The sequence below is a fragment of the Cyprinodon tularosa genome, unplaced genomic scaffold (assembly GCF_016077235.1).
Source record: "Cyprinodon tularosa strain WSP-4 unplaced genomic scaffold, ASM1607723v1 ctg224, whole genome shotgun sequence".
NCBI classification, from domain to species: Eukaryota; Metazoa; Chordata; class Actinopteri; order Cyprinodontiformes; family Cyprinodontidae; genus Cyprinodon; species Cyprinodon tularosa.
Window position 1 is genome coordinate 322564 of NW_024038835.1, and position 12453 is coordinate 335016.

General features: G+C 39.8%; 1 protein-coding gene across 2 annotated transcripts; it reads left to right on the plus strand.

The window, feature by feature from the left end:
• Nucleotides 1–717: 717 nt before the first annotated feature.
• On the plus strand, nucleotides 718–12073 carry patz1 (POZ/BTB and AT hook containing zinc finger 1). 2 transcript variants are annotated; one of them, XM_038286378.1, is made up of 5 exons: nucleotides 718–2143; nucleotides 3816–3879; nucleotides 3976–4147; nucleotides 6448–6606; nucleotides 8475–12073. In XM_038286378.1, the coding sequence occupies exons 1-5, from the start codon at nucleotides 930–932 to the stop codon at nucleotides 8951–8953; spliced, it is 2088 nt and encodes a 695-aa protein (XP_038142306.1). In that variant the 5' UTR covers nucleotides 718–929; the 3' UTR covers nucleotides 8954–12073. The 2 variants fall into 2 exon arrangements, with proteins under 2 accessions (XP_038142306.1, XP_038142308.1); XM_038286380.1 differs by lacking the exon at nucleotides 6448–6606 and having other exon boundaries at nucleotides 720–2143.
• The last annotated feature ends 380 nt before the right edge of the window (nucleotides 12074–12453 follow it).

The window sequence follows — 12453 nt, forward strand, 5'->3', positions numbered from 1 at the left end:
ACAGTATTTATGTTACAGATTTATTGGATGATAACAGCGATATTTTAAATCATTCAGATTTTTTTTTAAATATGATGTAAATTGTTCCTCTAAGAGAGTATAACAAACTGCGTAAATCGATTCCACTGCCGTTAATTCACTTGATTAAAAATTCTAGGTTATATGATAATTACCCACCAATATTGCCCAGTTTGTTTATTTCACAATGCAATCTGTTTGATAAAAAATGCAATAATAAATTCATTAGTATTTTGAAAGCTGGAAAATTTAATGATTATGATAGATTTACTTGGAAGTTGATAAATAATTTTTTAAAATTTGTTAAAAGGCCTATTCTACCTAAAGCCAAAGAAACAAATTTTTTTAATATAAACACATTTTCCTGTGGCAGAATTTTTCAAGAAAAAGATTTGGTTTTGAGGTGGATCAATGTTCCTTTTGTAATAATAATAATAGTGAAAAAAATAAAAGTGTGTATGGGGGGGGGGCTGGTTGGGGGAGGGGCTTCAATAACAGAGGAGGAAGAAGAGAAACCTGCGTGTAAATGTTTACCCACATAAACAATACTAATAATTATATTAATCTCCTGCGGTGCAAAATATCGAAATAAACAACTTTAGAGGCAGATACAATAAAAATATATATATTTTGTGTAAAAAATATGAACATTTACAAACAAAACAAAAAAAAGCGACCCCCACCCTACAAGAAAGCAGGGCCAAAGTTCACAGGAAGCTGGGGGGCTGCCATTTTTCCCCTGCTGCTGCTGCTAACGGTAAACTGTAGATGCTAAAGCGACGGGAGGGGCGACTGGTTCGGGCTGTTCTCGCTAGCTGGCCTCGGTCTATCGGGGGCCGTTAAAGCGCCATCACTCGTTTCCTCCGACGGTCCAACGCCAACGAGCAAAGTGTTTGTTTGATGAATTCGGTATGGAGAAGGTAGCGGAGCCGTCTTGGACCTCTTCGTACACCTACCAGGTGAGCAAGCACAGCGCCGAGATGCTACACAACCTTAACATTCAGAGAAAAGATGGAGGCAGGTTCTGCGACGTGATCCTGCGCGTTGGCGAGGAGAGCTTCCCCGCTCACAAAGCGGTGCTGGCCGCCTGCAGCGAGTACTTCGAGTCGGTGTTCGGCCGTCAGACGGAGGGAGAGGGCGACGCCAAGGAGCTGGAGATGCACACGATCAGCCCGAAAGTTTTCAAAGACATCCTGGACTTCGCTTATACCTCCAGGATCGTGGTTCGGTTGGAGTGCTTCCCGGAGTTGATGACGGCTGCCAAGTTTCTGCTGATGCGCTCCGTCATCGAGATATGTCAGGAGGTCATCAAGCAGTCCAACGTGCAGATCTTAGTCCCGACGGCTCGAGGAGGAGAAGCTAGTCTCTTCCAGGACATGGGGGCCACCGAGCTGGGTTTCCCCGTAGCTCAGCAAGATCTTGTGAACGGAGCGGGTCTGCTGATCAACGGCCAGGGCTTTGTGAGCAGCACGCAGATGCGGATGGATGAGAGCGAAGAGGCGCCGCCGGCCGCGCTGCTGGAGAACGGCGGGGATCCGATGTTGGAGCCGGTTGTTGAAGGACTTTCCGTGTGTCCGTCGGCGGAAATCGCGGGGAGCATGTTTCATCACGAAGCTGGCTCCCCTGGATCAAAACGGGGAAGGGGGAGACCGAAGAAAGAGGCTGTCCATTTTAATCACATCAACCAGAAGGACAACGGGCAGCTCTTCCCCTGCGGGGCCTGCGGCAAAGCTTTCACAGAAGCTTCTCGTTTAAAGAACCACGAAGCGCAACATGGAGCCTCCACTGGGGGCGTCCACAGCCTCGGAGGCGGTCTGTCTCTGCTGTCGCAACCCGGGCTGCTGGAAAACGGGATGCAGTTACCCGGAGGGCTGGCGCTGGACAGCCACCGCAAGCGGGAGCGGACCAGGCGGCATGTGGGCTGCGACATCTGCGGGAAAGTGTTCCGGGACGTGTATCACCTGAACCGACACAAGCTGTCCCACTCCGGGGAGAAGCCCTATGCGTGTCCTGTGTGCGGGTTGAGGTTCAAGCGCAAGGACCGGATGTCGTACCATGTTCGGTCCCACGATGGCTCGGTTGGCAAACCGTATGTGTGCCAAAGCTGTGGGAAAGGTTTCTCTAGGTGAGTTGGATCCCCGGGTCTTTGTTTGTTTTTGTTTTGTTTTTAACGACACAGTTTCTGCTTTCAATTACAATAAGTCATAATGCAGCATCGTAAAGTTAATTTATATTGAAACTTGACTTCAGAACGTATCTGTCAAGCACGGGCGGAGCCAGATTGGGGGGCCAGGGGTGGCCATGGTCCCCCTTAATCAATCATTGGCTGCCCCTACCATTTTCCCCCTCTAATACAGATGGTGGCAGCAGTAATACTCTCAAGTGGGATATTCAAAACATTTTATTTTTTTGTGGTAATTTATACACATCAATATGCTAACATCAAAGATGATAAATACTGAATTCATGCTCTTTTCAGAACTATATTTATTGTGCTTTATGGGGTTCAAGAGATCATGATGTGTTTTTGTCTCTTAAATAACAATTTTAATAAAAACTTATCAAAAAATCAATTTATGTAGATCTTAGTGCTCGTAAATATCGCTTTTATGTAGAATGTATATTGGTACAAGTAGGTGAGTAATGACAATGAAAAAGAGACAAGGACTGCTTGCGATTATGGAGTTTTGAGAGTCCTATTGTCCATTTTTTTAAATTAAAAATCATAGGCAGGGTCCAATTTTTAACTACAATGTTTTCTTCAGGACTCTTTTCATTAAGGATCAAGTCCAGTTGAATCCAAATTAAAGATAACCTGCATTAAAAAAAAAAAAATCTGTTTCTGCTGTCATTATTTTTAGCATTTCTCAGTCATAGTTTTCAAAACCTTGCTGCATATTTTAGGTGTTACCTTGCTGCAGACTGGTGGATTGAATAACAGGCTTCTGCAGCATTGGTGGCATGCTTAGGATGTAATGAAATCGTTTAGGCTGGCCGTTTTGGAGCAGAGCCACACCTGAAACGCTAAGGACCTTTGGCCATGTGAACCTCTTCCTTTCACCCACACATTTGATGAACAGTTAATCTTACTCAGAAGTTTAAGCTCATCTGTCGTTTCAATCGGGGTAACAGCAGACGGCTAAGGCTCAGCATTTTCTCAGACTGTGCCTCTAATCCACATCCTCAACCTGCTGGTGTGAAGGTTAAAAACAAACCGGTTTAAATAAACCAGATCTACCTTTGACAGTAAAACATTTGTTTGATAATATGTAGGATGATAATTGCAGTTTCAACATTGCTTCATTATGTTTAATAAATCAGGTTATCTCCTATATTGGCACTAGCTGCATAGACTTTTCCTGTACTTTATAGTGACAGGACATAAAGATTTTAGTGACCAAGGTCAGCAAACTTATAGTGAGTTGTCAGGGCATCATAACATCAGCTTTTCTTTACGATGTGGAGAACAAAATTTTTTATTTTTGCTATTGGCAAGAGAAATGATTAAGGAATTTTATTCCTGTGATTTTGTAACTTAATACCTGCTGTTCCTTATTTAAGCTTTGTCAGCCTACAGTTTAATGCTTTGCTAATGATCAGTGTAATTATAGTGCAGTGTTTTGTTTGGAAAAAAAACTTGATTGAGATTCACATATTAAACAGAGCTCTATGCTCTGTCTATGCAATGTTTACTGCTTATTATGAAGGTTTTTTCAATAATATTACAGCTCTTCTCAGCATTATAAATCCATGCAGTCATCTTGCATTGTTGTTTTTTTTTTATGCTTTTCTTCCAGACCGGACCACCTGAACGGACACATTAAACAAGTGCACACCACAGAGAGACCTCACAAGTGCCAGGTAAAAAAACCTTTCAGGACCCAGTACTAATGGGAAACCTTTTGAGCTTTAGCAGAGACATGTGTGTGTTTTCACAATCACTGTGATTTTTTTCAGATATGTAACGCATCCTTCGCGACGAGAGATCGCCTTCGGTCACACCTCGCCTGCCACGAGGACAAAATTCCCTGCAAAGTCTGCGGCAAGTTTCTGCGAGCCGCCTACATGACGGACCACCTGAAGAAGCACAGCGAAGGAACTCACAACTACTGTGGCATTTGCAATAAAGGTAACTTCTACCAGAAATGGGTCCGACACATAAAACATTTGCAAATCGGATTTAGTCCTGATCTGTTTTTGCTGATGGAAATCAAGACTGAACTGTTTGACTTGTTGAACCAAATCTGGGAAGGTAATATTCAAATCATTTAAAGGTGTTGCAGACAGGGTCTGTGTTTTGTTTGCAGGTTATTTGAGCTACGTTTAAGCAGAAATCTCAAATACACCTTGTCAGATCACTTGTGTTTGTGTTGGAGAACAAGGTGAACTGGAATCTTTGCCCTCCTGGTCTTCAGTAAAAGTTGCACATCTGATTACTGCTGGACTTTATTTTCTCACTTCTGTTAATTGGCAGTTTTGAACACCTTAGTCTCCTATGCAGGGAGATGGCAGACTACCTCCTTAAAATAAATTTTTGTGGAATCGTTTAACATGATCGCATAAAATCTTTTAACTCCCTTTATCCCTTATTTTTGAAGTTTTCCACTCCTTATGGCCAATAATCAAGGAGACTACTCTTTCTACTTTAATCATGGGTTTTACTATGAAATATTTTCGCTATTAGTGAGATACAATTAAGTTGTTTACATGGAGCATAGTTTGACCTACGGATTGAAGGCTACCACATTTGTTCTACTTACTGCCACAAACATTAATGTATTTTTTTTGGATTTTATACATTATATTTGGCTTTACTCAATTCTTTGAGAAATAAAAAATCTGATATGCTTTATCTGCATGTGTCTTCACCTCCCTGTTTTTTTTTAAAATATCTAATAAAAAAAAAAAGACTTTCATCTTGATATCTTAGCGCAGATATCTGGCATAGATGTATATATGGGGGAGAAAACGAATCAGTCTTCCAACCTGTGTAGGCGGACTGTGACATTACCACATCGAATGTGAGGTGCTGACATGGATGCAGCTATAAGCAAAGCTCTATCAGCCAAGCCAACCAATCTCCTCGCTCAGTGGATAGCAACAAGCTGCCAGCGAGCTCGTTCTTCAGGCGGCCAAAGGTGACCCATCTTACAAACTACCTTCGAGGCAAACTATCATGAGAATACATGACCAGCACGCCGCGGAAAAAGGCGTGAAAGATGAGAAGTTGAGCGAGGCGACTTTTGTGTCAGATTTTTGGAGACACTATATTATTAAAGTGGGACACTTTTTTATTTTTTTTTGCAGGAAAAACACATTAACAAATGAGCAAAAAAGTATTTATTACTGTCAAAATCTTAAGCAAGAAGAAGAAATTTTGTTGTATTTTGCAGGCTTAAAAAAAGTAAACCCTTTTTTTTTAATTCTGGAGGTATTACACATATTATGAAGAATTCAAATGAGCAATATCAATCTAGATTAATTCCAAGATTACAGTGAGATTAATTTAGATGAAAAAAATGTAACTATGCCACTTGTTTTAATGTATATATGGAGCCTTGTGCACAGCAAATATTTGACGCTATGTGTAGCAGAAAGCCAAGCAGAATGTCACATTGAGCACCACATATTGGGCTCAAACATGGAGGTGGTAGTATTATGCTGAGTGATTTATTTGAGGGTGGATCATGAAAACTGGAGGGTTATCTTCCAGCAGGACGACGGTAAATGTATAAGACCTATGACTGAATGCTTTAGATCAGTGTTTTTCAATTCTGGTCCTCAAGGCACACTGGCCTGCATGTTTTAGATGTTTCCCAGCTTTCACACACCTGTTATCAATTGATAGCAGATTATCAGGCTTTGCTGAACTGCAATCATCTGAATCAGGTTTGCTGAACCTCAGAAACATCCAAAACATGCGGAGCAGGCTGCCTTGAGGACCAGGATTGAAAAACACTGCTTTAGATCACGGTTTCTAAAGTGTAGCCGGGGAGCCGTTTGCAGCCTTCTCAATGATTATTTGCGGATTTCCAATATACAATTTTTCTTTTTTCTTTTGTGGTTTAAAAAAAAAATGTGCACAGAATATAATGCCTGGTCTGTTGCATAAAATCTTTTCTGAGATATGTTAAAGTTTGTGGTTGTAATGTGATGAAATGTAAAGAGTTTTGCTGGGTACTGTTTGTCAGTCAGGTTATAAAACCCCATCAAAGATACAGACCAAGACTTCCAGTGTCTCATACATGGTGTTGGATTACTTATCTAATGGTGGTTTCAGTTGATGTTTTTACAGGCTGAAGTTAAATCAAAGCATTTTTGATGCTCAGAGTTATTAGCCTGTTCTTCTTCAGGACTCTCTCTTGTATCCAAGGCTTTGACTGTATCAAGCAACTGCCTTGTTCTTTATGTTTTTGTTTTCGGCCCCAGGTTTCTCCACTGCGTCCTACCTTAAGGTGCATATAAAGACACACCATGGCTCCTCACTGCCAACTTCTGCCCCATTGCACGCCTTCCCTGACCCAAGGGGGGAACTGCAGATGCACAACGGCACCCCTGACCAAATGGGACGCCAGTGCTCAGTGGAAGGCAAGCAGTCGCCCGCTCGCCTCCTCCCTCCGAAACTTCTTTTTATGTTTCTGGTTATCATTTGCTACAGAGACACAAGCTGGCAGGTCTTCATATGTTTTAAGCCAGATTACACATCAGTGGCTGCTTTCATGCTTTTTGTCTCGCTTTAATGGCAAAGAACTGTAAGAACATTTTCTCTTTGTCTTGAGCAGTTTTTATTTATTTATTTTATGCACATAAAATCCCAGTGTAATGGTCCATGTTTGCAGAGTTAATGTTGTGCACTGCAAAGCTGGAAAAGGGTTGCAGATACCAGCATGCTGAGAACTCATGGTCCATTTATCTGGAAGGAAGAAATTATACTACTGTATGCTGCATCCACCTATAAAACCACTTGATTTAGTGTGTTCCTGAAAGGCTTTGTCTTCTTGAAGGGGCTTTTTACCTCTTGCTCAGCCCTAATTTAGATAATGTAATAAAATTTGTGTTCTCTTAAGGATTTAAATCATTGAGACAGGTAGCACCTTTGCCTGTTTGTGTGTTGCTGTCTGGCATGGCTATGGCTGCAGAGTTCAGTTTCTGTTTCTGCTTGGCTTGTTCATTGGTAGTTCTTCATCTATGCACAGTGATGCATGATCGTCCTGGAGTGTGCTGCTCCATACGCTCGCCCTGGGTTCACTGGCACCAATTCTGCTGCATACAAAGAAATTAGAACTACAAGTTGGGCTCCGTGAGCTGGACAGCGCCATATACGTGCTTCTTTTTTCATTTAAATAATGCTGAAGGTGTAATGTACTGATGATTAACAAGTTTTAAATCTTTATGAAATTTTCATTTTGATTTTAAATTCTGTTTTAAATTAGTGTTTAGAATTTACTAGATAGTTTAGGTTTTATTTTTTGAAAATTTTTAGTTCTAATTTGGTTTTTATTCGTTTTTTCATTTATAGTTCTAGTATAATAGGAAGAAAAATCCCAGATAAGAACACAACGCTGTAGCAACCAGATGACTTGACTGCTGGCCCTGCCATCTGCTAGTGTAGTATGGGGGAAAAAAAGCTATAATAGCAACCACAAACTAAACCTTGTAGTAATGCATTATTAATGCATACATAAATGTAAACCATCTCTCTTAAAATTCAGTTGGTTTCAGTCTGTTTTATAAACTCTTTTTACAGTTTCAAGTTTTTTTGTTTTTTTTTGCAATGCCTAGAAACCTTCCATATGTTTGCTGTGCCCCCTACATGATTCGTTCCATACTCTACCATCTTCCTATTTATTATACGATACTTTGTGCTGCTTTGTCACATAAAATCCCACTATCATGTACTCCTTTAATAGAACTTGGAAAAGACATGCTGATAGTCAATTGTATACATTTTAATTGCAAAATCATCAGTTCTTGACATAAATGAAGTAGGAGGATTTACTTTTTTTATCTCTACCATCACCTCCTGAACTATAGAAGGAGGGATTGCTGCTGTTACAAAAAAAAAACTTTCACAAGAAGAAAAGTTCATATCAAAGGGTTTAAAACCAGCAAAGGACTTCTACAAATTAATTGGTTTAGTAGATCAGAACAATTTTCAGCAAGTTAACCTTAAATGTGGTCCTGCAGAAGGATTGGGGGTGCATGGAGCTAGCATGACTAACTGGTTGGATGGAACAGCATGCATCCTGTTCAGTTGTAGGGTAACTGGGCTGAGCTGCTGTTTCATGTAGAGTTTGGGCCACTCTGACATAACTGCTGCTTAAGATTGGCTGTTCTGTCAGTTTTCATTTTAACACATTCAGTTTGGTGGTTTTTACTTGTCTTCTAATCAATGTCACTCTTCATCTCTTCCCTTTAATCTTCCTCTTTCTGCCATCTGTGACGATTCAACTCAGACGGACAAGAAAACGTGACTAAGTGTGCCCACCTGGAGTCGGAGGAGTCTGATACTTCGTTAAGGGAATTGTCCAACGTCGAAGAGCTTAAGTCTCCCTCTAAATCTGATGGACCAGAGCTTGAAGGACCTTCCTTAGCCTGCAACGGGGCCCCTGCTGGGGTCCTTGGCTCTCCAGATGCTTCTAAAGCCAACGCCGACCCTGAAAAGAAGTTTATCTGTGGAATCTGCAGCCAGGCATTCCGTACCAAGTCCTACCTCAACAAGCACCAGCACCGAGTTCACAAAGCCCAGAGGACCCTCGGGGTCTTAGGGCCTAGTTTAAGTGAGATGGCACCCTCTCTGACTTCTCCCTTCTCTCCTCAACAAAACATGTCCCTCCTCGAGTCATTCGGCTTCCAGATCGTCCAGTCGGCTTTCGCCTCTTCTCTCGTGGACGCAGAAGCAGGTCAGAGTGGAATCGACTTTGGAGGGAAGTAACACCTTCCCAGAGGCCTTTGCAAGCAGTCGTTTGGCCTCTTCACGTTTAGGACGAAGCCAGGTTGCCCACAGAAAAAAACTGTGTTTGGGAACCATTTTGCCTCAAGACTACTCTCTCTGTTTGTCTCTTTGCTTTATGTTCAACCAACAGTTTTCTGTCAGAAACTGACACTGAAGTCCTACTTTTCTACGTTTTCGGACAGAGATGTGTTTGCTGTTTAAAAGCTTGTGTTAAAAAAAAAAAAGACCAAAAAAAAAGGTTTTGCTTTTCACTGTTGGTCTGTGAAAGTTATGTTACATTTCTTTTTTTCTGAGCTTTCTCAGCTGCACAAAGTTCTTCTTGTGAGATGACTTATTTACTTTATTGTTAATAGTTGTTAACTTCCTCACTTTAACTGCTCCAGCGAGCTTAACAATGGATCTTCAGTCATCCCAGCCATCACAGATATCTTTACCTCAGAGCAAAAGCAGGGCTTACATCTAGATTTATCGCAATTCAGAGTTTTGTTTTTTTGTTTTGGAAGGAATTTAATAGAATTTCAGTTCTTTTTTAATTAGCTACATGGTGAAGATAAAACATAGCAAACAGGCTGAGAGCCTGAGGGATCAGTGTTACTTGTTCACCAACACCCCTGGTAAAGATGGAAAGCTAACCTTAAAATAAATTCATCTTTATTACAGTAGCACCAGGGAAAAAAAAGGAAATAAAATCAAACTAAAACTTAATTTTGAGAAGTAAATTAAAATTCCTTGTGTTGCTGTTCATTACATTCAACCTTTTTTCTAGGGAGTATTTGTACAAATTTCCCATTGCTGATTTGATTATGTTCCCCATAAAGCACTCCAAGTATAGTCCTCCTTCTAGCACCCTGGATAGATTAAAAGCTGAACCATCGTAACAATGAAAATAAAATGGTAAAATAAAAACGGCTATTTTTTAAATCCCGACCTCGATTACAGCGTCTCTGTATCAGACTATTACAGTTAAACCCTTCAAGTCATGGTTCAGATCTCTCTGGATAAAACCCAACTAAAATCAATTCCAGCGTAGAGTATAGCCTCCTAATGTTTCTGTCCTTATCTAAAAGTGTGTCGCAATTTTTTTCTTTTTTTCTATCCTATTAATTCAGGAGTAGTAGCTTCTTCCAACTTCAACTTTGTGAGGAATAATGCTCTGGTTTGGATACGTTATAGTAGTTATTTCTTTCATTACAGCAGCTGTGGAGCCACAGCTAATGTTCTCCTCAGTTCAACCCACAGGGTTACCTATAGGGTTTAGGCTAGTTATGTGTCTAATGCACCGTTTCTGTTATCATTTTTGATAATGGTATTTCAGAATTTTCATGTCAGAGTCTTTAGGCCCCTTTAGAAGAGAAACAGACCCACAGTATCACAGACCTTCCACCATACATAACTGGGAATTATTTACTTTTCCAAATTCTCATCCTTTGTTTTATACCCGACTTTACCTAGTGTTTGGTACTTAAAGCTTCTAGTTAAAATAAAATAAGGTATTTGACCAAAGCACTAAGTTCAGGCTAAAATAACTTTCAGAGTTTGACAAAACTGCACACTTAAACATTCCCACTCCAGCAATTTAAGTCACAGTTGGGATTATTGTAAAAAATTGAGTTTACTCTGATGGTAAATGTAGGAAATTCTTGATTACATATCTAATTTTGTTGGCAGTTACAGTACACCTGCATCTACGTATTTAATTCCAGTTTTAAAAAGCTGCTAATAGAATTAGGCCTCTGCCTCTTATTCATACCTCAGTAAAACATCAAATCTACTGTACAACTTAAAGTATATTTATATTACATAAATTATAAGAGAAATGCTTCAGTTGCACTGATTATACATCAGCCCAGTAAAACTATCATGAGGGATGTTTTAGAACAGATTTTTTAAATCACCACTGAATAAATGTACTCATTTAAAGGGCTTAATCTTTTCCAAAACAGATTATGCTGCTGTGATACAAATGAATTTATTGTAAGTCTCTTCACTCATCAGTACTGGGGTGTGAGTAACGGTTTAGGATGTTTTTATGTTTAAAAAAAAAATCAGATCTCTCTGTATCAGTCAGGCACTTTGATATTAAAAACCCTCAGATAGTTAAGCACTTTTCAAAGTGCCTCAGTTTACTGTAGGTTTGGTATTATTTGGTCAATTATTAGTTTTAAAAGGAAAAAAAATAGGAAGGAAAGCGATTGGTCGGAATTTCTTGTAGTGCATTTAATTTAAATCAGGACTGATATGGCTAGAGTTCGATAAAAAGACAATTATCTGATGTTTATTTCAACCCTTTCTCCTACATCCCCACAAATCAGTCCCTGATTGCTTTTCATAGGAGGTCTTAGGTTCACAGAGACGCAACCCAAACGGGATAAGAAGACAGAAAGGAGGGGATCATTTATTTATGAGCTTCTAGAATGCATGAAACGGGGAATCAAGATCAGGTATATTTTCAGGATATATTTTAAAAGATTATATTTTAATTATTTATTCAGACCCTGACTTTTGTGTGGCTTTAATTTTCTGTCAAAGAAAATCTTGTTCTTTTTTGTTTTGTTTTACTAATTTATGGTTAACGGAGATGTGAAAATGTGTGTTGTGCAGGATGCTTTGCAGAGGGGGGGATTCACAGCTGGTTTAAACCTTCATCACCTGGACTTCTCTTCCTCCTCATCCTTTGCTTGGAGCCATTTCTGCTGCTCTCATTGCATTAAAGGCTGCTTGCTTTGGTTCGACGTTACAATGTGCAGTCTTAACAGTTGTGTAGCAAAGACAAACATAAGCTGTTTATTGACAAATAATCTAGTGGGATTTTTTATTTATTTTTTTTTCACTTCAGTTTCTTTATTTCTGTAAGCTAAATTCTACTTTGCAGATATTTAACCATCCTTAATTGGTGTTCTCAGATTAGCCCAAAAGCGGAATTATGCAAAAAAAAAAAAAAAAAATTTTAGGAGTCCTTGTTCGGATCATGTCGTACCTATTGTAAGTTAACGGCTGAGATCATGTCCAAACATTTTATTTTGAGCCCACCATTTGGTTTGCTTTACAATCAAAAGCTCAGCAGGAATAAAAGCCACTAAATGTTTCTGTTTTATGCTACGTGGCTCTAATTGAAAAGCTCCTTTCATCTGATCCTCCCTTACCTTCTCCTGTAAATATTTGAAACTGAAGTACAATGAGTCTCAGCGCTCTATTTTATCTGTACGGTTGCAAAGCACCTGCTACACTTCACACATCAGATTTATCCTAGCAGGTTCTTTTATTTCTTGTTTCTGTTAAAAATGTGTATCGCGATGCAAATCAGGCTCAGTCTAACAGTGAAGGGCTGATGGTGTGTGTGTGTGGAGAGGGTGATGGCTCTGAGTGTATACTGCTAATTATTTGTGAGTAATTTAGTACATTCCTATATTATTTATGGTTATATTGTGATTGTAACAAGTGTACATACCTTCCATGCACACACACGCACACACACAATG

Bases quoted from the DNA above. Each gene is read 5' to 3' on its own strand.
- patz1 (XM_038286378.1), top strand. From the start codon at position 930: ATGGAGAAGGTAGCGGAGCCGTCTTGGACCTCTTCGTACACCTACCAG. The intron at 2,144-3,815 runs GTGAGTTGGATC...CTTTTCTTCCAG, and splicing joins TGTGGGAAAGGTTTCTCTAG to ACCGGACCACCTGAACGGAC. The intron at 6,607-8,474 runs GCAAGCAGTCGC...GATTCAACTCAG, and splicing joins ACGCCAGTGCTCAGTGGAAG to ACGGACAAGAAAACGTGACT.